This window comes from Oncorhynchus tshawytscha, linkage group LG01, assembly GCF_018296145.1.
Source record: "Oncorhynchus tshawytscha isolate Ot180627B linkage group LG01, Otsh_v2.0, whole genome shotgun sequence".
Classification (NCBI taxonomy): Eukaryota; Metazoa; Chordata; class Actinopteri; order Salmoniformes; family Salmonidae; genus Oncorhynchus; species Oncorhynchus tshawytscha.
Window position 1 is genome coordinate 23,682,703 of NC_056429.1, and position 25,678 is coordinate 23,708,380.

Sequence of the window (25,678 nt, forward strand, 5' to 3'; positions counted from 1 at the left end):
TATAAATATAAAAATATATACAAAAATACATACAAAAAGACACATAAATATAAAAAAAGGTAAGAAAGACAAATAGAAACCACTTGTAGTAAATAAATACAAATAAGAGAATCCAATTATTATCCAATTAATTATTTGTGTAGTTCCAAATGTCTGAATCAAAATTACAGTTAGTGCAGAATGTTTTTTTTTTGTGTGTGGGGGGGGGCACTGCAGTTGCCGTACCAGGCGGTGATGCATCCCGACAGGATGCTCTCAATTGTGCATTTGTAAAAGTTTGTGAGGATTTTAGAGGCCAAGACAAATTTCTTCAGCCTCCTGAGGTTGATGAGGCGGCGCTGTTGAGCCTTATTCAACACAATGTCTGTGTGGGTGGACCATTTCAGATCGTCAGTGATGTGTACACCAATGAACTTCAAGCTTTCCACCTTCTCCACTGCGGTCCCGTCGATGTGGATAGGGGCGTGCTCCCTCTGCTGTTTCCTCAAGTCCACAATTATTTCCTTCATTTTGTTGACATTGAGTGAGAGGTTATTTTCCTCTCACCACACTCCCAGGGTCCTCACCTCCTCCCTGTAGGCTCTCGTCATTGTTGGTAATCAGGCCTACTACTGTTGTGTCGTCTGCAAATTTTATGATTGAGTTGGAGGCGTGCATCGCCACACAGTCATGGGTGAACAAGGGGTACAGGTGGGGGCTGAGCACGCAACTTTGTGGGGCCCTTGCTTTGAGGATCAGCAAAGTGGAGGTGTTGTCGCCTACCTTCACCACCTGGGGGCGACCAGTCAGGAAGTCCAAGACCCAGTTGAACAGGGCAGGGTTCAGACCCAGGGCCCCAAGCTTAATGATGAGCTTGGAGGGTTCTATGGTGTTGACTGCTGAGCTATAGTCAATGAACAGCATTCTTACATAGGTATTCCTCTTGTCCACATGGGATAGGGCAGTGAGGGTAGGTGTTATTTGAGCGATAACCAAGTTAAAAAAGAGAAGATGCAAAATGAAAGGAACTCTTTGAAAAAAAGAGCCATATGAGTCAAATGTTCTGGTAGAATAAACATCTGGATTTATTTTGTTGATCTGAACATTGAACAGGTGCAGCAAACACAGAATAATGATGCTAAGAGTCAAAATCAGTTGTATAGCGGAGGTGTGACCGGTTTGCAAGGACATTTATTTTTATAACATTTCCTTTCTGTATAGGCCAGCTCTGGAGTATGGTGACTGTGTGAGGGTCCCCCCCAGGACACACTGATGAGCCACCCCCCTCCCCCCTTTTCAAACTCTGGTGCCCACGGACACATTCACAGACGTAGGCTCCCTCTACTCCCCCCACCTCAACTAACACAGGAACATGTGGGGTCTCAGAAAATAGACTGTTCTTAAAACCCTCTGTGCATGTATCTCTGGCTCCAAGAAACTAGGGATTTAAAAAGACAACATCATTACAGCAGAGCCACAGATATGGAGTACATATAAACATCATATATCTATGGCTCTGGTTCACAGTACTTATTGAACACGCTCTCAATTACCATATTTTGAAAAAATATTGATACGTATATATTGATATAATTTTTATAAATGTATATTCAGCAGCAAGAATGAAGGAGATTAATAAGTAGTGAAACAAAACTCTTTTTTTTCCAGAGGTCAAATTGACAATTTTTTGACATTCTTCAAATTGTCACATATCAACATGAAGATGTCAGGACATTTCACACCCATCTATTAAACATTTTTATAAGATACAATGCATGGTAAATGTCATATTCTCCTAGAGAGGTAAGTTCACAACCCTATCCAACCCAATATCTAATTTCCAGCTAAATATTAGAGACACTGCCAAGAAATACCCTAATAAATGTAATTGCAATCTGTCTGTAGAAGTGGTCACAGCATTGATCTGTGGATAACGAAACATTTGCTGAGGACCAAATCGATCTTTAACAGAACTGCCCAGTCCAGTTTGAAATTGGTTTTAGCACAACTGCCCATATAGCCAACATGCAGCAAAATAATAGCAGTATTTGGATAAATGGTGATCTGAGATGTGCTTATGAAAAGTTACCACCTTCTCAAATCTGAAGCATGCCAAAATGTACAATTCCTAAATAACTGCTGAAAGTATATTTTAAAATAAGCAAGGAACTATGATTTACTTCACTTAAAACAGCAGAGTTGATTTAGCTCAAACCAGAATGTATCTAATAGTATTTGGAAAGTGTAGTTTAACATTTTAGAAATGTGATTTGTTGTTTATTTTAGGGTGACCAACTTGAATAACATACAACTTAATGAGAATAAAAACATAGAAAAAATTAGCACCGTTTGAGGTAAGAGACAGATCAGTTAACCCGTTTGCTGGTAGCACCATCAACCAGTGAAAAGGAGCAATCAGTTGAAATACATTTTTGGAGACAACTGGGCATCCATTGACAGTAGGCTCTTTAGTAAGCATTTTTACAAAACTGATTTCCTCATAATGATATCAACTGTGTAGTACTGAGGTGTTACGAGTTTACATGTACTGTACATTTGGAAATGAGTTATCAATAAGGTATTTTCCTATAGTTAAAAAAATATATACATCATACACAAACACAAGAGAAGCAATGAGGTAGGACAGTGAAGCTAGATGAAGTATACTTGCCAATGAATTGTGGAACTACACTTAGTTCCCCAAGTCCCTTTCTCATTTAGAGTAAGCTTAACATTGGCATTTTCTCAATTGGATTTGCCCAACTCCTGCGTCCTCTCCTCTGTCCTCTCTCACCTCCTTTTGAAAAACGTCAAAAAGGTAATCGAGGAGAGAGAACATGGATGAAAATACACCTGTATGAAATGACTCCTCCACTCACGTGTCATCAGGCAGTGACATTTACATAATAATACTTGTAAAACACAAAAAACATTTAGTTAGTTGTGCAAGATATTTTATAGATGAAAACTGTAACTAGCATAGTTTAAAAACATGTGCATGTTTTTCTCCGACGACAAAACAAAAGCTGATTCAAAAGGAAGTGTGGCAGACTTTAAAAGTCTTCCACGAAGGACTCCGGTTTGATACACAACTATTTTTTAAACCTTTAACTAGGCAAGTCAGTTAAGAACAAATTATTATTTACAATGACAGCCTACCGGGGAACAGTGGGTTAACTGCCTTGTTCAGGGGCAGAACAACATTTTTACCTTGTCAGCTCGGGGATTCGATCCAGCAACCTTTCGGTTACTGGCCCAACTCTCTAACCACTAGGCTACTGTACCTGTCGCCCCATCCTTGATGTAAGGTGGTTATCGAGGAAGGGAGGCCACTCTTCCGTTCACCTACTAACAAATTTACATCTCCTCAACACATCGGTTTCAGTGTCATGGAGAGAGAGAGTGAAGGACGGACTTTTGCCCAAATTAGAAAAAAACATTGTATCCGAGGTGGTGATATTGGGCTTCATGAATCACACAGCACAGCGAGGAAGAGAGAGCAGTGGGACTCACTGCCATAATGAGGTTATGACAAACAAATCTTCCTTATGGAAAAACCTCATATCCACTGCATACCTAAGGAAGTGTTGTCATTACACCTAGTGGCTGTGATAGTAGGAGAAACACTGGGCAGTTTGGTGGGTTAAACCTGGACTGGTCCTCAGCATGTTTTCATGAACGTGTCAGCCTTTCAGTTGACAAGTCTAATATTATACCTTAATTGCTACTTAACCATAACCCCTTTTTTGGCATCAGAAAACAAACGAGTAAACAACATTAACAACATGTGTCACAGGAATTCATCGCGGGCCACACAGAACAGTTTTCACACAAACTAAAAGCCTTAAAATGCATGTAATGTAATACATACTGTGCGCAAGGACCCAACAGGACCATGTTGATCTCTACAGAAATGATAGCAGGACATCTACATATGGGAGAATATTTAAAAACAAAAATATATTTAGTCTCTGTGGTAGCTTAGATAACTCTGGACTAAAACCTTGGCAAGGGACATTTTTGTGCAAGTTCAACCCCCATCTCCATTATCAGCATTCAACATTTTGGCTTAATATAACCACTCACCCACAACAACAGTCAAGATACCCAGCATCTTTACACATTCAGTTAAGAGCACACAATCCAGTAGTGATGCACATTTTCAAGGTCCTTGAATTTGTGAATCACTTTAGATGATGAAAAAGCACAGTACAGTCCCTGCTTGTTTCATATGTCAACTTGCCCGGATCCCCCCAGCCAGTCCCCATGCTGTCTGTTTGTACTAAGCTCAGGGATCCTGCCAGCCCTGTGGATAAGAGCTGCCCTCCCCTGCTGTATAGCCATTCCAATACATGACCTGTCTGGTAACACAGATGGATCCAACGTTTAACCAGAGAGAGAATGGCACCTAGTGCAGTCTGGGGTTTAGCATGCTTCTACTGTCAATAACAACAAAGCTATAGCAATGCAACAAGACACTTTGCCTATGTTTTCTTAAGCATCATCTGGGTGGCCATAGGGATCACTGGCTGTGAGGGCTGAGTGAGGCCAGGCCATGTACTGTACTGTATACCCAATGGCCATGCCCACGTTTAACCATTAGCTGTCTAAAGAGCTGGAGGGAGGGGCCAGTTATACAGCTTGGCTTTCCTAACAACTAGCTACTCATCAGCACTACAAAATACAGGGAAGGTGCAATTTCTCACATTTTAAAAGTTGTCTGTAAAAAGAACAAACAGCAGACTGAGATCCATCCGTTTCCAAAAAGGACTATGTTTTTTGTTGTTGCCGATCATTCAACCAGGATATAATTCCAGCTGAACTTCCAGTGTTCCCAACTTCCCACTGAACCCTAATCTACATCTTTAATTAAAAAAAACACATAATTGAAATAGTGGGGCCAATTCAAAGCACATAAAAATAATTCAAAACATGGAAAATATAAACAATGGGACAAGAGAGCAGCAGACAGAAGATTAGCGCAACATTTTAAAGAACTAGCTAACATACAGTTCCTCTCTGTATAGCTCTACCGTCTGGTTCATACAGGAAGGACAAAAACACATCCTTTACATATTAGTTTCATGCCTAAAGCCCATTCCAATGCCTGGGGAGTGGCATGTTGTTGGGAATAGGCAAACCCTGGGGAATATAAAGCACTGTGTGCCAGAGGCATAGCTTACTGAGGACCACTCTTCACACATATTCAGTTCATACAAATAAACCAGAACTCAGACCTATCAGGACCATTTAAAAGGTGCATCGATTATTATTATTTGTCTTTTTTCTTCTTCTAAATAGCCAAAATAAGTTGAGACCAAATCGGTTTTGCAAACAAATCCATTTCTTTACAAATGGAGAATCTGTCACAAGATATTTAAAGTGCGTTCATTGATTGATTTGAAAATACAGCCCGTCCTTAAAATAGGGGAAATTTAACCCTTCCCTTCTTTTCAGTCGATTTATCTGAAGTCAATTTGACCACGACTTTGACCTTTGTGCTAGAGAAAAATGGTTCTCTGTGCAGTAAAGATATATCCTTGGTGATCACAAGGTCATCAGTATGTTCTCCCTGTGATGTTCAGAGGCCGAGGGACAGGGATCTGATGTCATAAATGTTATTAAATCTAATTTAGATTTACGACTTTGGTACAGTAAATCAAACATTTGGCTAAATGTTAAACAGTTGGGTCTATCAATTTAGCATATGAAGCATTTGAAAGAGGACATTCTCAGCTACTGGAAAATAAATACATTTTGGGAGGTTAAAATCATTTGTGATGTACTTACGGTACAGGTCAAATTGAGTTGTAGGCCGAATCGAACATAAGGGAAGGGTTATATTGACTCCTAAAGACATCACTTTAAATTGTGGTCTGCCTAGTTTATTTTTCATAGAGATTACCGACGTGAGAGACACTTCTTTTCTTTGAGTTTAGATGCTTCTAATCTACATTTGGATACAATATCAAGCTTAAAGCCCCCAAAAATTAACAAACATAAAAATTACCGCCAGGTAACAAAGGAATTACAATGTCAATAAAAAAAAAATACAGGAGTTTACCATGTTAATGTGTAAGTCGGACTAAAAACTGAAAAGTACATGACTTGTGAAAAGAGACTAGTTATATACACTAAAATATCCCCACAGCTTAACAAAACATTGATCGAACTGTAAGAAATACAAAAGAAAAACCATAGACACAAACAAAAATACATAGAAAGTGAAGAGGCAAAAAGGCTTGACAGGCAGACCTGCAGGTGATTCACAGTTAGCCACATGGTCACAGTTAAGAATTCAATCCGCAGCATTTAGTTCCAGGTTGCAGACAGCCAGACAAACTGTTTGGGGAAAAAACATTTGAAAAGTTCTGATGGCATGTCATTGGAAGTTGTCACTATATAGCAATTCATTCCCAGTGGTGTGCCTCAAAGAAGAGGGCTGTGAGAGAGCAGGAATCCTGCTTTATCCAGGGATCTAGCCAGAACACTGACCGCTGCAGACAGCTTTACCCACAGCCAAACAAACACAGTACCTGACAAACTTTCACATTCAGACACCAAAGTGCAGTTTAAAGATATCAGCTTTACTTTAGATTAAAATCACATCTTACTAAATAACTGGAGGACACAGTCCCCAATGATTCCCATAAACATAAAGCCTTTCTGGGCTTAAAATCTTGTACCACAACTCCAAAACAGTTGAACGATCTGCAGGACAGCTTGAATAAAGACACTACTACAACAATCACATTTATGTAAACTCAAGTTGGATCTCTCAAGTAGGATATATACACTGTTAATCATTATTCAGAAAACATATATTCTCAAGACCGTTACACGTCTGATGTGGACAAGCACCACAGACAAATAATGATAAACCTCTCTTTACCAAACTCTTCATGTTTATTGGTGCTCTATACTATGGAAATCCAAATGGCATATTCCCATGGTAACGAGACCTCAAACCTTGCATCCCATCTAGATGACCACACAGCAATAATCTCTCGGGCAACGGAATATCTGCGCAATGTGGCATGTATCAATTAAGACATGTATATCAGAGAGACCCTGTTGAAAAAGTGCGTATTAACAACCTCCCCACGTCACTTTAAGTACCAATAGCACACACAGAGACTCAACACTAAGGCCTTCAGTGTGGCTAACCTCTGAATCGCGACAAACTAGCATGGTTAGTCCAGAATATCTTCTTACAAATCAGAAGTTATTTGTCAAGGGAAATCACTAAGAATATTAGGACACAACGTCATGTTCTGACACAGAATATTTGGTTGGAGCGCCACTGCATTCTCTCACAACCAGATGATTGATTTAAGAATCTCTCACACCAGTTCATACGACACACCAAAACGCTTAACCACTCACTGCATTGATTGACAGGTAAAGCTGTCTTGCAGGTAAAGCTGTCTTACAGCTGATGGATTAGGGCCTTGGGCGCCTACTGAGGATCTCTAGTGCTGGCCTGGCACACATGAACCTACCCACCCTCTTCTGTTTCGGCAGTCCAAGAAAAGAGAATGAGCTCTAGTATGGTGACAACTTTTCATCACTACATGCCATCGTAGGTGAAATTCTCCATCTTGACGGTTTGTCTAATGAGCAGCTTCGATTCCCGCCTCTCCTCGTTCTTGATGGATTTGTTGATATCCATAATTTTTTCACAGATGTATTTGTTCACTTTGGACAATCTTTGTGTGATCTCTGCGCCGTCCGCCGTTTCTTGAGACACTCGGTCATACAGACACTCTGCAAAAAAGGGAAAAAAATAAGTGTGTATTGTTCATCAAATCACAGAGATATTCCAAACGTTTTGAGTTGCAAAAGGTGCCCAAAACATCTGACAACAGGCCTATACAGTTTTACCTCTAACTATTTTGAGCTTGCTTGGGGAGAGGGGGGGCTTGGGAAGGGCATCTTTCTTCTTTTTGGTGGCCACACCAGTGACACTCCTGTTCTTGAGGGTCTCAGTGCCCCAGATCATGACGGCCAGGTTCTTGGTGAACTTGGAGTCTCCCTGTGTCCGCTGGAGCTGGTGCCACTTCTCTTCCTGAACCCAGATGCCCCCGCCCAGGTGCACCTGCAGTAACGCAGCACAGATATGTAGTGAGGGTCACCTACACTCAGATCTGAGGCTACACTATAACCAACAGCAGCAAAGCCCATCCCACAACCATTCAGCCCAAATAAGATATCAAAGGGCCATGTTTCAGCAGCTACATAAATAAGTAAGGGGCAATGGGTTCCAGCCTGGATGAATTGCACTGAGTATTTATAATGGCATAGAACCCCAGAATGACACATTGTGTAAGTCTGCACCAAACAACGCTACAAGCGGAATGACAGACCTGCCCTGAGTTATAGGTGAGCTAATGCTGAGAGCGCCATGTGTGCCACCCTGCCTTTATCACTGAGAAGTCTTCAGGCTGGCATCCAAAGGCTTTTCTCTTTGCAGCTAATGTGCTTTAGGCCCATGGCCAGCAGACAAGCTTTTCACTGCTCTTAACTTAGAGGAACCCTTTCTCTATTTTCTTTCTAGGGCTACCCGTCAGTCACTTAGATTCCTCCGGTAGAAATAATTAATAGCAGGCAATGTGTGAGAGTTCTAATTTGCTTTTGTTCTTCACGCTTGAACTGAGAGGCTCTCTGCTTGGAACACAAATTCCCCCGTCATGTGAAGCAGGCAGAATTACGTGTGTAGCCCTGCAACCACTAACAGGGCAATAAACAGTGCTGATGCCGAAGCTATAATAAGGACAATCATCTCAGCCTTGTTTACCCTCAAGGAGAGGAGAAGGCTAATTTAATGCAAGTTTATGTGTAAGGGAAAATGTAATGCTTCCTCCCTATCAAAGCGACCACAGCGAGGAAGATGGGGGGGCTGGAGGTGGTTAGACTCACCTTGCCATCATTAAAAGTGTAGACTGTTCTTGGGGAGGGGGAGTGGCTGGAGCTGGTATTGGCCTCTTCTCTGCACACTTCCTGTGGCTCAATGATGGGCTCCACCACCTCTGCTTTGATTGTCTGAGTGCCATTGTCATGCATAGGCTCTGTATGAGGTGCAAAATCAAAAGTAAAATTGAGATGCATATCTCTAGGCATACTGTGTAGTGTAGTCTCTCAGGAACAACAAGCCTAGAGCACTAACAGAGGCTTTGACTCATCCACAACAGCATGTGGTCAGGGAGTTCTAGTCTTAGCTTTGGACCAGTACATGCAGCAAGGCTTCCCTGTGCACCGAGACAGCGGGACTATTTTAGCCCAGTAAGCTGGCTTGGTGGCTGGCCACACTAAGCTCTAATGTAGCTGATGAGTTTTAATATCGGTCAGCGCACTACATTCCTGATCCCAAAGCACCCTGGCCAGTCTAATCTTTAGCCTGTCCATTAGACCGCCTGGCCCCCATATCACACCCCAGGGGCCCCAATGCAAAACATGTGCAGCTGGCCATGGGACTGGCTTAAAGGGAAAATCCACTCAATTTTAGTATTCGTTTTTGTGGAAGAAGCATTGAGTGAACAAGCACTTGACACTCAATATTTGTTTACATTTTTTGCAAAACCAAAGTCACTGATACTGATTCCCCCCTCTCAAAAACAAATGATAACAACCAATTCCTTCATAACTTCTGGTATCAACTGTGCATCTAATCACTAAAAGCAATATAAGAAGGTACCCAAACCTACAAATTCAAAATCCAGACAACACTAAATGTGGCTGACACTAGTCTAGTAAAACAGTTTTTTCTTAACCTGAACAGATGTGCATGGGAGGCTGCAGTGAGAGGTTACTGGAGAGTGTGTGTCTCTCACCGCTGCCCAGCCTCATGAGGAGCACATCCTGCAGCCTCCTGTTGAAGTCACGTAACTCCTTCACTTCTGTCAGCAGGCTGCCATACTCCTTCAGCTTCTTGGCCTGCTGGACCAGCTGCCTGCGGGTTCTCTCCAGCTCCTGCTGTAGCCTCCTAACCTCCTCCTCCTGCTGCCTGTAGCTGTGGACCAGCTCCTCATAGAGAACCCGCGGTACCACCGCATCCTCAGGCCCAGAGTCTCCCTCCTCTTCTTCCTCTTCTTCCTCCTCCTCCTCCTCCTCCATCCTGTCCTCCTCCAGGTCCTCCTCTCCCTCCATGCAGGAACTCACAGCATTCCTCTCCAGGCGGGCCACCACCGCTGCCAGGCTCTTGGAGGAGTTGGCAGTGGGACGCCCATGGTCCGGTGTCTGAGCCTGTGGAATCAAAAGGGATTTTGAAAAGACTTTATGCAGTTAATCATTGTTTAAAGCACAAGGGATATGAATGTGATAATGATGTGGAGACTGCATCATCATTTCATGTGATAAGAGTGATCTGGTGTGTCATAACTGTCATAATTTCAGTCTAATAAAAACACTTATGTTACAAATGTTTGACTATGTATCCATAGCTGTGGGGGGCTTTGTTTGACAAAATTATACAGATGGGCTAAAATCACTGGGAAGAGTGGTGTCATTGAGGTCTTGGATGAGCAGCTCAGAGGATTTGCAGCTGTCCAGAGTGCCACATGTGTTAATCCAGCATATTGTAAAAAAATAAATAAAACAGCAGGGGATTTTTAGGAAACATCCAAAACTCAGTTAGTTAAATTATCAAAAGACAAATGACCATCAGTATTCTTCATATTCCTCATGAACTGCATTATATTGGTGAAGAGGTTGAATCACACACCAACAATTTCACAGAGCCCCAAATCACAGAAATGCTCTAACAGTTTGAAAACTATGAATACTAGTTGACTAGCTACATTGCTTAGTTGTACATACCTTTTTATGTCTCAGTGGCAGTCGTTCCTCCCCAAAGTGGTTCTCAACTGAATTTCCCATATTCCTTGTTGACATCTTCGGAATTTTCATCTTTTTTTGCATTATACTATGTTCAAACTCATCAACGTTATCTGCAAAATAGATCTAAGTGTCAGCAAGCATTTGATGTATAAAGTCGAGACAGAAAAAAATCGAAGGGAATTTTCCAGGAGCGTTATGGCAAATACGAGTCAGCTAAAGACCGTTCATCCATGCATCTCATCTCAATCTTGTTTCACCCACCTAGTAAACAAGCTGTATGTAGTTTTTGTTTTCTATCCAACTAGCTAATATAGTTAGTTAGCTATCCAGTGTGGACCGAGAATGGTTAGCTAGCTACAGCACGAGAAACAACAACAAACCTAGTTAATGCACTCAACTGACATTAGCCAGGGACTGTTCAAACACGAGGATTAGTAATCTAGCTAAATACCCTAGCTACGGTAGATGTTGAAAATGTATGTGTGGCTGCTCTGTTACACGATGCATGTGTGAATGCATGCACACAACGTTACACTCATATGTGTCGAGGAAACGTTATTGAAAGCTATAATAACCGGTGTGATGTATACATATTGCTAGCTAACTTGTATGCAGTTGGCTTGACGTTGTCCGACCTAGCTAGCAAAGGTCGATTGATAGTGATTGCCATCACATCATGAAGCTAGCTAGCTATCATATCATATCAACAACCGTGTAGAGGTGTTGTTGTGTATTGCTAGCTAAAATAACTTATCCAATGTTAGTAAACATTCTGGATGAGTAAGTGGCTGGCTAAGCTAACGCGTTAGCTAGCTAGCTGACTGGCTAGCAAGCTAACGTTAATGTCACATAGTTAGTTAGCGAACGTTAGATATATTAGCCAGCTAAAAACAATGTCATCAAGAAAACCAAACGTTAACTAGCTGTACTATGCAAAAATGTGATACGACAACAAATGCCGCCCTGAAAAATAACCGTATGTAAACTAGGTAACGTTAGCAATAGCATCGTAGCGAGAACATTGTTGTCAGCTTGATAACTAACGTTAGCTAGCGAACTTAGTGTGTTTGACAGCAGACCGAAAAGGCATGTTTTCTTATTCTCTAGGAGCTGTCTAGCCTCACTTTTTCAAACGATTGAACTATTTCAATTCATAAACAGTCAAACAAAGACAGCACGAAGATAACGTACCTGCAAGGGCAAGAATCTGTGCTTTGCACGGCTGGCCTGTACCATTATCTTCTGTTCTGAGAACCAGATACACCTTCTGATTATCAAAATCTGTTTTGTGCAGAGGTCTAAAATCTTTCACATTTGAAGCGGGTAAAGCGTAACACATATCGTCTTCCAAGAACCTCACAAAAGCATACATTATTTCTCTTTGGTCTTGCACTTTGGATATGGTTGACAGTTTTCCCTCTATAAGTATAAAAAATATATATATATAAACACAAAGGGGAATTGGGAAGGGCTTCTATTCTGCACTCTGCTACTCTGGCCTGGTCTACATCATTTCAGGATATTAGCCGCGCGCTCCATCACAAGACCTTGCTAATAGAAACAAGAATGAGCTTCTTATATTTTTCTTAAATTGAAAATTAATTAATTAAATCATTGAAATAATGAAATAAAGTGTATACATTGACTGACAGGTAACAGGCCACACTACTTACGCATCTACCCTACATAATATCCTAAAGTAAAGACAATGGCAGGAATTCAATCAAACCTTCATTTTAGAACCTCTTGTTTTAATTTTTTTCCCTTCTTTTTTTTTATTTATTTTTTACAGTTTTTGCACCATAACGTTTTTTATGCATTGGAAGTACATTTTTGTGGCACAGAAAATGTGATTGATTTAAACCTTCAACTGTAACTCAAAAGGAGATGAAGGATAGCACCTTGTTGGTGATTGTGACTGCGATAAAGCACACATTTATACATCACTCATTACAGAAGTTTATTCTAAAGGAATCTTTATTTTGGCATTTGTACAAACATAAATTATGGTTTGAAATACAGTTAAAGTCAACTTCCAACGATATTCAAGAAACATAGTCCCCAGTGAGCTGACTACAAGATTTCAGATTTTTGTCCTGCTGTTTCTTTCCAGATACTTTCAGCTAGAAGAGCAAAAAAACATAATTATCGTAATCAATAAATTCACCTATTACTTTCATTCTGCCTCTGTAGGTTCCATTGAGTCCTCAACCCCTGGAATGAAACCAAGAGAAGAGAAGAAGGCCACAGAGATGATTATCTGGTCTGATCACTGATTCCATTTGTTTGTGGGCGTACAAGTGTGTCTCAGTCAATGTGTTGCCTGGTGTACCTTTTCATCTTTCCCTCTTTTTTTTTTACACTAGATGACAAAGTCCATCTGACAGAAAGGGAACTGTTTGCTATTGTAAAATAGTCCGGTTGTTACACAATGGGATGGATTTCTTCACTTGTATTTTAATAGAGAGTAGCATAGTCGATAAATGGCACTAACAATGTTTTTCTGCTTCGCCAGTCGTAATCGAAAAGTAACTCATGCAGAACTTGGACGCTGTTCTCGTCTGTAATTTCATTCCATTTAAAAAAAAATTCAGATCAGACATCAAGGCTTGAGGCATAGGTTGCTGTTATGTTAGTGTGAGTTTTCCCTTGTTGAGGGTTGTGAGAGATATGCTGCTTCGTCTTAGACGGAGAATGAGGACAGGTATCTGGATGGCTATTTCAATTATTGTAATAGAACTTGATCTCCTATTCCAATATGGTGCTTTTATCTCTGGGGTTGTGCAAAATACTGCAATGCTAATATTCATAGGAACCTTTGTTGTGTATCAGTTTGTCAATCACTGCCAGCAGCATACCAACCTGCATCCCACTGACACTGAGCAGGGTTGGTCCCTGGATTGGAGACCAGATGCTGCTGGAAGTGGTGTTGGAGGGCCAGTAGGAGGCACTCTCTCCTCTGGTCTAAAAATAATGCCCCAAGGCAGTGATTGGGGACATTTCCCTGTGTATGGTGCTGTCTTTGGGATGGGACGTTAAACAGGTGTACTGACTCTCTGTAGTCACTAAAGATCCCATGGCACTTATTGTAAGAGTAGGGATGTTAACCCTGGTGGTGTCCTGGCTAAATTCCCAATCTGGCCCTCATACCACCATGGCCACTTAATGATCCCCCAGCTTCCAATTGGCTCATTCATTCCCCTGTAACTATTCCCCAGGTTGTTGCTGTAAATTAGAATGTGTTCTCAGTCAACTTACCAGGATAAATAAAATAAAATAGACAACAATTCTCTGAAATTCTGAAATAGTAAGACAAAGAACACTTTAATAAACAAGACCAGTGAGTCTCACTGGTAGACAAGAGATTTCAGCAGTTTCTGATCTCCAATGAAGGATTACTGTTAATCTAATCTACTGTTTAATTGCTAGGTCCTCAAGCCCATGTCTGGCACAATAATACCGCTCAATTCCAGGAGTTGTTGTCTTGAAGTGTCTCAGGCTTAAGACTGAACTTCCCCTATCCTACCTCAAGCAACCTGACCCCAGCATGTAGCGTAACAGATCTGCACACTAATTCTATATACTGTGGAATGAGAATAGATATACTTAAAACCATTACAACTATGAAGTTTCCCCACCCTTAAATACATAAAAGCAACATGTTAAACACACATTTATAGAACAGTTAGAAGGTAATACAATGAGGACAAACGCTATTAAAAGAGCACTTAGGCCACATAAAGGATACATTTTCCTGAAGCTTTGGGAGCAGTTGGCACTGTAGACTTTAGTCAGTGCAGAGTCAGACATCATGTCCTGCCAATTACCTCCTCGCTGCCTCCCTCATTTATCTTTATTGGTGATACATTACCCCGTATTAAAAATAGACATGGGATAATAGCAGTAATGATGTTGATGATGGAATTAGACTGCTGAGACGGACGTCATCTCGTTGTGACTGGAATTTAAACGGGCTTCGCATTATGATCACAGCAGGTCTTTAGTGCCTCCATGCCTGTGTGTTGGACGGGGTTTTCAAGTGGATGTGGGATTTTGGTGGAAACGCTGTGACATTAGGTATTATTAGCATAAGCGCACGGCCAATGAAAACAAAGAACCTGTGCCAATCTGTGCGATGGACAGACGCAAGCACAGGTGTGTCTGACGGCTGGCCGGGGCTGATGGCAGCAGTTTGGCATGCAGAATGCTATGCCCTTGGCCAAGCATATGAGAGTACAGCAGGGACAGCAGGATCAATTGGACAACTATTAGAAGTATGCCTTAAGATCATGTGTTTAAGGGAAACACTCACAGGAAATTAGGGTAAATCCAAGACAGGCTTTTTAAAACATGGGAGAGTCTATTTTTCAAGGGACTATTTACATAAAAATAATGCTTTTATTTTTGGGGGGGGAGTTGTGTCTTAGTAGAGTTCCTTTATTTTGCCTGTTAATTAACATTTCATTAAAAACTAGGTGACCATGAAGTAGTCAGACTTCCAAACTGACAGAAAGAGCACAAACAAACTTTATTGTGTAACTCCTTCATTAAATATTTAAAGAGGTATCATCGCTCCCCCTGCCATCCTGCAGTGTATTCTCATTGATACACTAGAGTACATTTATATTTTCTTAAACGAACAAATGACTGCTGCAGAAATAGTGATCATATTTCAGTGCCGGTCAATTCAGCTCATTAGGGCCACTCTTCCTCCAGGGAATTTTGTATTGATTGGCGAGGGTCACGGGGCTATATTCTGCACTCTCGTAATATGAATTCTCAAAGCTGTATTAGTATGGACAGAAAGACTATAAAGAATTGACACTACAGTTATTTAGCTGAAAGTCGTTGGCCATTTGCTGCATATACGCTACATGACCAAAAGCATGTGGACAACAGCTCGTCGAACATCTCATTCCAAAATCATGGGCATTAATATGGAGTTGGTCCCATCTTTGCTGTTATAACAGCCCCGGATCTTCTGGGAAGACTTTGCACTAGATGTTGGAACATTACTGCAAGGACTTGTTTCCATTCAGCCACAAGAGCATTAGTGAGGTCGGGCACTGATGTTGGGCAATTAGGCTTGGCTCACAGTCGGTGTTCCAATTCATCGTAAAGGTGTTCGATGGGGTTGAGGTCAGGGCTCTGTACAGGCCAGTCAAATTCTTCCACACCGATCTCGACAAACTATTTCTGTATGGACCTCACTTTGTGCACAGGGGCATTGTCATGCTGAAACAAGGAAAGACCTTCCCCCAACTGTTGCCCCAAGTTGGAAGGCCAGAATCGTCTAGAATGTCATTGTATGCTGTAGCGTTAAGATTTCCTTTCATTGGAGCTAAGGGGCCTAGCCCGAACCATGAAAAACAGCCCCAGACCAATATTCCTCCTCCAACAAACTTTACAGTTGGCACTATGCATTCGGGCGGGTAGCGCTCTCCTGGCATCCGCCAAACCCAGATTTGTCTACTGGGGGGCCTCCTCAGTGGCGCAGCGGTCTAAGACACTGCATCACAGTGTTTAAGGCGTCACTACAGACCTGGGTTCGATCTCAGGCCGTGTCACAGCCGGCCGTGACCGGGAGACCCATGAGGCGGCGCACAATTGGCCCAGCGTCGTCTAGGTTAGGAGAAAGTTTGGCCGGCCGGGATTTCCTTGTCCCATCGCACTCTAGCTACTCCTTGTTGTGGGCCGGGCGCCTGCAAGCTGACTTCAGTCGGCAGATGGACGGTGTTTCCTCCGACACATTGGTGCGGTTGGTTTCCGGGTTAAGTGAGCAGTGTGTCAAGGAAGGGTTGTGTTTAGGAGGACGCATGGCTCTCGACCTTCACCTCTCCTGAGTTCATAGGGGAGTTGTAGCGATGGGACAAGACTAACTGCCAATTGGGGAGAAAAATGGGAAAAATGTAAATTAATGAGTCCGTTGGACTGCCAGATGATGAAGGGTGATTAATCACTCCAGAGAACGCAATTCCACTGCTCCAGAGCCCAATGGCGGTGCGCTTTACACCACTCCAGCATTGCGCATGGTGATCTTAGGCTTGTGTGCGGTTGCTCAGCCATGTAAGCCCTTAACCCATTTCATGAAACTCCCAACGAACAGTTCTTGTGCTGACATTGCTTCCAGAGGCAATTTGGAACTCGGTAGTGAGGACAGACAATTTTTATGTGCTCCGCGCTTCAGCACTCGACAGTCCTGTTCTGTGAGCTTGTGTGGCCTACCACTTCGTGACTGAGCTGATGTTGCTCCTAGATGTTTCCACTACAAAATAACAGCACTTACAGTGAACCTGGGCAACTCAAGCAGGGCAAGAAATTTGACGAACTGACTTGTTGGAAAGGTGGCATCCTATGACGGTGTCATTTTTAAAGCCAGTGAGCCCTTCAGTAAGACCATTCTACTGCCAATGTTTGTCTATGGAGAATGCATGGCTGTGTGCTCGATTTTATACACCTGTCAGCAATGGGTGTGACTGAAATGGCCGAATCCACTAATTTGAAGGGGTGTCCATATTTGTTTGTATATACAGTACCAGTCAAAAGTTTGGACACACTGACTCATTCAATGGAATCATGTAGTAACCAAAAAAGTGTTAAACAAATCAAAATATATTTTATATTTGAGATTCTTCAAAGCAGCCACCCTTTCCCTTGATGACAGCTTTGCACAATCTTGGCATTTTCTCAACCAGCTTCATGAGGTAATAACCTCTAATGCATTTCAATTAACAGGTGCGCCTTGTTAAAAGTTCATTTGTGGAATTTCTTTCTTTCTTAATGGATTTGAGCCAATCAGTTGTGTTGTGACAAGGCAGGTTTGGAAAACAGAAGATAGCCCTATTTGATAAAAAAAACAAGTCCATATTATGGCAAGAACAGCTCAAATAAGCAAAGAGAAACAACAGTCCATCATTACTTTAAGACATGAACGTCAGTCAATCCGGAAAATTTCAAGAACTTTCAGAGTTTCTTCAAGTGCAGTCGCAAAACCATCAAGTGCTATGATGAAACTGGTTCTCATGAGGACCGCCACAGAAAAGGAAGACCCAGACTTACCTCTGTTGCAGAGGATAAGTTCATTCGAGTTAACTGCACCTCAGAATGCAGCCCAAATAAATGCTTCACAGAGCTCAAGTAACAGACACATCTTAACATCAACTGTTCAGAGGAGACTGTGAATCAAGCCTTCATGGTCGAATTGCTACAAAGAAACCAATACTAAAGGACACCAATATGAAGAAGAGACTTGCTTGGACCAAGAAACACGAGCAATGAACATTAGACAGGTGGAAATCTGTCCTTTGATCTGATTAGTCCAGATTTAAGATTTTTGGTTCCAAACGCTGTGTCTTTGTGAGATGCAGAGTAGGTGAACGGATGATCTCTGCATGTGTGGTTCCCACCGTGAAGCATGGAGGAGGTGTGACGGTGTGGGGGTGCTTTGCTGGTGACACTGTCTGTGCTGTATTTAGAATTCAAGGCACACTTTATCAGCATGGCTACTACAAGATTCTGCAGCGTTACGACATCCCATCTGGTTTGCGCTTAGTGGGACTATCATTTCTTTTTCAACAGGACAATAACCCAAAACACACCGCCAGGCTGTGTAAGGGCTATTTGACCAAGAAGGAGAGTGACGGTGCTGCATCAGATGACCTGGCCTCCACAATCACCTGACCTCAATCCTATTGAGATGGTTTGGGATGAGTTGGACCGCAGAGTGAAGGAAAAGCAACCAACAAGTGTTCAGCAAATGTGGGAACTCCTTCAAGACTGTTGGAAAAGCATTCCTCATGAAGCTGATTGAGAGAATGCTAAGAGTGTGCAAATCTGTCAATGAAGAAAGGATGGCTACTTTGAAGAATCTAAAATCTAAAATATATTTAGATTTGTTTAACACTTTTTTGGTTACTACATGATTTCATATGTGTTATCTCTTAGTTTTGATGTCTTCACTATTATTCTATGATGTAGAAAATAGTAAAAATAAAGAAAAACCCTTGAATGAGTAGGTGTGTCCAAACTTTTGACTGGTACTGTAAAGTGTATCATGAATATTTCAAATATTTTCACTGAGGTAAACAAGTCAATATGACAAACAATGGACAGCAAATATCTAATAAAAAGTAACTTATTTGCGTGTATTTTAATCTATCATATTTCTATTTTTCCATATCCACAAACTGTCAGCTTACTAAACACATAGCTGTTGGGGAGGCTTTGGTCATAGGGAATAGGGCTTAATGGTTATCCCCACAGCCCCTGGAGCTGCCACAAATGGAGGCAGCAAGTGACACATTGTAGGTGTTGGTGTTGACAGCACGTTGCCTATGGGATTGCACCAGAGGCCAGCGTCGCTAGCAGGTGTGCGATGTTTGACAGATAATAGTAGATAAACCCATGCCCAAACAGCAGTTAGCCCGCTGAGGGACAAGCGGCACATGAGGAGGAACTGTGCCTTTAGCCATCCAGCAGGATCCTGAAGCCAAACCTACAAGTCATAGACACTCAGGGTCATCTCCCCTCACAAACACCTTCTCAGCATCAGTTTGAAGGCCTATAATTGGAGCTCAAAATGTATTTGAAGCTAATGAGATATCACAGCTGAGTTGTTGAATTAAGTCCAAAGAACTAAGCCATGTTTTTGATTCTTGCTGTTTTCTTTTTCTAGAAATATTTATTCATACAATACAATTCATTTGTGTTTGCCACCCACAACTTAGAGGGGGGGGATCTAAGTTCTTGGGACTCAAAATGAAAACAAGTTATTTGCAATGGATACTCACATTTGTTTAACGGCTTGGACGATTTTCAATCAGAGTAATAACACCATTTTGTGCCACACTATGTTTTGCACCCTGCTTCGTTTCACAGGGTAAAGTTGAGAATCAAAAGGTCCACAGTGAAACACCCCCCCAAAAGAAGCAAAGAGACGGTACACTAAGACATGTCCGTGACATAGACTGACCAGATGAATCCAGGTGAAAGTTATGATCCCTTATTGATGTCACTTGTTAAATCCACTTCAATCAGTGTAGATGAAGGGGAGGAGGCATGTTTTTAAGCCTTGAGACATGGATTGTGTATGTAAGACATTCAGAGGGTGAATGGGCAAGACAAAAGTTTTACGTGTCGTTAAACAGGGTATGGTAGTAGGTGCCAGGCGGCAGTTTGAGTGTGTCAAGAACTGCAACGCTGCTGGGTTTTTCACGCTCAACAGTTTCCCGCATGTATCAAGAATGGTCCACCACCCAAAAGACAACCAGCCAACTTGACACAGCTGTGTGAGCATTGGAGTCTACATGGGCCAGATTCCCTGTGGAATGCTTTCGACATCTTGTAGAGTCTGTGCCCTGATGAATTGAGGCTGTTCTGAGGGCAAAAGGGGGTGCAACGCAATATTAAGGTGTTCCTAATGTTTTGTAGACTCGGCATACATTTCACAACAGATAGAAGGGCCCCTTCAAAATGAGCAAACGGAGCAAGATTCCCTTTTGATTGTGACACAGTGGAGTTGCATCAAACATCTCCTTTCACATCCAGAAAATGGAGGCAAGCTAATATGACACAGTGAAAACACAGCTCATCTTGAGCTGTTAGAACACGAAAATGTCTGAGGTGAAAGGGAACATGGAGACATGATCTGATAACCAAGTGCTGCGCGGCAGATACATCCTGACAGCTAGCTGCTCCTTATTGAGCCAACACAGGACGCCACCGGCAAGTAAGAGAATGAAAAAAGGCTGCTGAAGTAAACATGCAAACAAGGCTGCCTAGCCAACAGGTTACCATATCAACACTGTACCTGAGCAGGTTGTAGACCAGAGACTGCTGCTGTTCAATGGGTGCTATGGTTTTTGCACTGGCTCTGAGAAACAGACAACTCCACACACCCACACACCAGCCCCCACCAACTCAATCCACACAGCACAGACACCACGGCATCAACCTCTATTATACACTTCCTTACTGGAGATACAAAAGGCACCCAGGAACAAAAATCCAATCTTTTTTTTCTATAAGGATTTGCTACACAGCAGTGCTCAACAACAGTGGTGGCTCTGATGACAAAGAAATAATCACAGCTGTCTTCCCTGTTGGAGAAAGAGGCTGTGAAAATGTTGTTTACGTTTTCCAACATGCCAAACACGAAACCCATGGCTGATTATGTGAAGAGTGCGTGAAATTGTTGTATTTGCAAGGCAGGGGATATTGACTCTAGGCATAAGTAGTCAAAAAGCATGTGGGTAGGCAAGATACATGTTTTAAAGGTTCAATGCAGCCGTTTGTATCTGGATATCAAATCGTTTCTGGGTAACAATTAAGTACCTTACTGTGATTATTTTCAATTAAATTGTCAAAAAGAAACAAAAGCTATTCTTAGCAAAGGGAAATTTCTCAAGCAAGAATTTAGCTAGGATTGTCTTGGAGTGGTCTGAGTGTAGAGGGGGAAACTGAAAATGTTCAGTTATTGGCAGAGAAGTTTTGAAATCTTTCTTATTGGTCTATTAACTCATTTACCACATGGTGATGTCACCATGGAAGGCCAAAACTCCATCCAACCAAAACAGGCTCAAATTTCAGGCAGTCTTGACAAACAGCTCTTACACTAAAAAGGCATTATCATCATTTTCACAATTTGACAGTATTATTCCAACCTCATATTGTGCAAATATATATATAAACACAGGAAAATCATGTGTTTGACTGCACTGGGCCTTTAAATACTGGTTTAGGGATGCATATTTTCTAAATATTTTTCCCTATTGTGCCACCCCACTCCCTAGCCCCCTCATATGTGCCTGCTGAATTATCACACTCATTCTCAATTCATCAGCTTGCTTTTTTAGCCACGCTTCTGAGAGGGTTTCGAAAAAAATCTACTGGAAAATAGTCAATATAAGGCGGCCAGAGAAGAGAGATCCCCCCTCCCTCCTCTGCTCATCCCTCTCTTTGTTTGTGTTGTATAAGTCCCCTATAATGAAGTGCAGGGAGATAAAATATGCAAATTCACGGAGAAAGAATATAAATAGGGCAATATTAGGAAGTGTTGTTTTCACAGCTGCTTGATTATACAAAGCCCTGATAGTGTTTTATAAATAATGTCCCTCTCTCTCTCAGCAAGGCGCCAAGTCCTTGTGCTCCATTAAAGACACATCGCTCTGCTCGAGCCCAGCTCCAGCTTCAGAGCCCAGGTATTGAGTGCAGGCCTGTGCAGCTGTCCTGCTGCCCTGCTGGCTGGAGCCCCAGTCCGATCCACACACAGAGTCGAGGCCTGGCCTGGGGAGCATAGCCAGTAGCCAGGCTCTGGGCCTCTCTCCAATGTCTATCACACCAGCAGACTTACCCAGCATGGCACCATGAAAAGCATCCCTCTGCCACATGGGACAGAAAGCAAAAAAATTACGTGCAGCCTCTCAGACCTCAGCCTCTCAGACCTCAGCCTCTCAGACCTCACCCTCTCAGACCTCAGCCTCTCAGAACTCAGCCTCTCAGATCTCAGCCTCTCAGACCTCAGCCTCTCAGACCTCAGCCTCTCAGACCTCAGCCTCTCAGACCTCTGGCATGAAATACTGCGATGCCAGTGGAAATACAAATGCACAAATGGGCTCTTTCAGTTTCAGCTTTTCACAAGGAATGAATGGCTTTCTGTATAGGCCTACATCTAGTCTACTCCAGACTCCAGTTCTCTAACTTAGAGTGGCATGTCTTTGAGAAACGAAGATACACATTTTGAAAAATATTGTGGTATATATGTAAATGAAAACTGAAGGACAATACAACATTGGGCAAAACATATTGACGGTCACATCATGCATAAGACGTGTGACGGAACCTGTCAATATCTCTCCCCACAAACAGCCCACCTTACCTCGGGCTAATTTGTTTGTGAGGCCTTTGTTTTGATCGAGGCATGCGTGGTAATTGTGAGATAGAGATAAATGAAGAGGAACTGAAAGGTATTGAGCGAGAGAGAACGAGAGAGAGAGAAAGAGAGAGAGAGAGAGAGAGAGCTATATAGTATCTGAGGCCCTCTTTACTATCAGAGCCCAGAGCGAGTGGAGTCCCACAGCCCTAGAGACCGTGAAGACAGAGACTGAAGAGAAATGACCACACCATTAGAGATCTGAAGGTTGCCTATTATCTTTCTGCTGCTCCGATGCCTCGCACATCTATCCAAAGCTCATGAATGTAATTGACCTTTTTAACACCCTGTAATGCACAGAGCATATGAGGGGAAAAGGGACTAAACACCATCAAGCAAAGTTAATTTAGATCGACACACTATTGTAAGATGTCCACAGAAATGGAAAGGGCATTCAGATCAATAGATTGACAATAGAATGTCTGCACCCAATCTTTCTATTGTGAAAACCCGAAGCCTCTTCCCCCAGCATTTGTGTGAATAAAGGTTTCTGGACGTACAGTGTGTATTTTGGTCAGAGACTGCTAGATACTGCAGGTGTTTAGTTCAGCACCTTTCCTCTTTTCCTGTGCACACCACTGTGTGTGTGTGTGTGTACGATTGTGGTGGAACAATGGCCAGGGCTAATCATTATTTAGTTGTGGAGGGCCTGGAAAGGTCAGCAGTCTTAAATGTCAGACTTCAATAGAGCCAGATGCGCAATGCTCCGCTCAAGTGTCCAATTAAATAGGGAATACCGAGGTTGTGGGTGAAATGCACTTCAGATAGAGGGGCTAATGAGGGCCCCTGGATGGAAACAGGGGCTGGGATGGTTGATGCTGATCTACGAAGCATCCTGGAGCCCTCCTACATACACCATCTCTCAGTGAGCTGCATGGGGGCCTCTCCTCTGCACCTCTCTCAGACCCCCACACCCACGGCTGTAGCACCCACTTAGTATTATTAGTGTCCTCACACCCCCTGCACCGTCTGCAGCCCCACATCCCGACTACACGTAAAAGAAAGAGGAGAGATGGGTTGGAGAGAGGACAGAAAGGGAGGGAGAGAAAATATAGGGGGGGCGGAGAGAGGACAAAGAAGAGAGAGGTGACAGGAAAAGAGTCTCTTTTAATCTTTAGGCAGAAGGGGAGAGAGTGTCTTCCTGTTGTTGCCTCTCTACCAACCTCGTTCATCTAAAAGCACAGGCTGTTTTCCATTCAACGGGCATAATAACCTTCTCACAGATTGCCAGCGCCCAGTGAAGTGCCACAAGTGGGGGGAAGTGAACAATGCTTGATTTCATTTGATTCCTTATTGTTCACCGACTGTAAATTGTGGCACAGTGCACCATACAATATGTCTGACAGGAATACAGTACAGTACAGTATAGTCAGATAATACAAACTGAATCAAATACAAAACCAGGAAAATAACCAAACTGGCCAGTGCTATGAGCAGAAGGGTTGTCACTTAAAAAAGAGACAAAGAACCTGATTTGAGGTACAACGCTAAATGTTGCCCTCTCTCTCTTTGTGAGTGTCTGGTTGCCCTTTCCAGAGATGTCAAGGTCAGAGATATTCTTGTCTGGGCTCAGGAAACAAATGCAAAATAAATCTGGGAAATTAGCAGGCTCCACGTGTCTCACATAAACATTATTTTAATCAAAGCATATTAGACCATCCAGATCCTTTAGACATATGGGCACTGTATCCATTCTGGCGTACCCATCTGTTTCCTCTTGCCATCTCTGCAATTTGCTCCATCACCCAGCTGCTTTTCCAAGACATTGAGTTCCCCTTCCCGAGCAAAGACTCTTTACAGCAGCACCAGTCCAACTGGGGAGCTCCAGATCACAAAACACATTGCAGCTCCGCTGAGCATCACACACATGCTGTTTCATAATACCATATAATATGAAAATAATGGACAGGAGCTACGCTCATCAAATCAAATTAAACAAAAAATAAACATAATAGATATTTTGATGTCTTCATTCACATTGCTATATCATTGTGCAGACATTTTCAAAGTTTAAAGTGACTGTGAGTGTGCGGTATCAGTGTGGTATAATTATGACACCAGGTTGTCTGGTAACTGATCCTGTACTGCTGAGTTATCCAGTGAACTTTTATCCCTACATGTGTACTGTTTGCTAGTAGTGACTATCATCTCTGAGAACAGAGTTTGTTTTTGTCCAGTGTCTACACTCACTCACATCCCATCAGCATCAGAACAGTTAGTTAGTAGACAGTGGGCACTCACCAGGGCTGGTGATGGTTAGGAGATCTAGACGTCGCTGTTGCTGTAAGGGAAATAAAAATAGAAGCATGGTCAGAGATATTCAAAAGGGCTTAAGGTGAAAATGTCAACTCAAAATCTCTCCAAAAGAAATAACATGTCATATTACTATCACGCCATTCTTTTGCAGATCAGACTACATCTACATTTTAGTCATTTAGCAGACGCTCTTATCCAGAGCGACTTACAGGAGGAATTAGGGTTAAATGCGTTGCTCAAGGGCACATCGTCAGATTCCCCTCCAAGTCGGCTTGGGGATTCGAACCAGCAACCTTTCAGTTACTGGCCCAACACGCTTAACCGCTAGGGTGCCTGCTGCCCCAGACTATGCATAATATGTACATTATGTAAATGAGGTGTGAAACCACTATTTAAGACTGGAAAAGCACAAGATGGCACAGTATATCTCAGCCTTAAAAAGATCGGTATCAGTTTATTATTTTTGCACAAGGGAACAACATTTGTTCTCTGTGTTGTTTCTATTACAGCCAGCAGGAATGTGTCTTCCTTCTCCACTCATGCTAAAGACTGTGTGACGGAGTGTGTTTGAGAAAGACTGTGTGACGGAGTGTGTTTGAGAAAGACTGTGAGACGGAGTGTGTTTGAGAAAGACTGTGTGACGGAGTGTGTTTGAGAGAGTGCCCAATTTTACACTTC

General features: G+C 42.3%; 2 protein-coding genes across 3 annotated transcripts in view; both read right to left on the reverse strand.

The window, feature by feature from the left end:
* LOC112246650 (cytosolic carboxypeptidase 6) overlaps positions 1 to 25,678 on the reverse strand; it is a 455,449-nt gene that overhangs the window by 99,685 nt on the left and 330,086 nt on the right. Inside the window, exon 6 of the mRNA XM_024415160.2 lies at positions 24,986 to 25,025. Within this exon, the coding sequence (XP_024270928.1) occupies positions 24,986 to 25,025 (40 nt within the window). The remainder of the gene's footprint in view (positions 1 to 24,985; positions 25,026 to 25,678) is intronic.
* Positions 1,041 to 12,345, reverse strand: LOC112246730 (BEN domain-containing protein 5). 2 transcript variants are annotated; one of them, XM_024415348.2, is made up of 6 exons: positions 12,007 to 12,345; positions 10,795 to 10,925; positions 9,810 to 10,221; positions 8,899 to 9,047; positions 7,864 to 8,077; positions 1,041 to 7,746 (listed from the first exon to the last, which is right to left on the reverse strand). In XM_024415348.2, the coding sequence occupies exons 1-6, from the start codon at positions 12,185 to 12,187 to the stop codon at positions 7,550 to 7,552; spliced, it is 1,284 nt and encodes a 427-aa protein (XP_024271116.1). In that variant the 5' UTR covers positions 12,188 to 12,345; the 3' UTR covers positions 1,041 to 7,549. The 2 variants fall into 2 exon arrangements, with proteins under 2 accessions (XP_024271116.1, XP_024271042.1); XM_024415274.2 differs by having other exon boundaries at positions 9,750 to 10,221.

Bases quoted from the DNA above. Each gene is read 5' to 3' on its own strand.
- LOC112246730 (XM_024415274.2), bottom strand. From the start codon at position 12,187: ATGTATGCTTTTGTGAGGTTCTTGGAAGACGATATGTGTTACGCTTTA. The intron at 9,048-9,749 runs GTTAAGAAAAAA...CACCTCATACAG, and splicing joins TCCCATGCACATCTGTTCAG to AGCCTATGCATGACAATGGC. The intron at 7,747-7,863 runs GTAAAACTGTAT...CCTTTTTTGCAG, and splicing joins CAAGCTCAAAATAGTTAGAG to AGTGTCTGTATGACCGAGTG.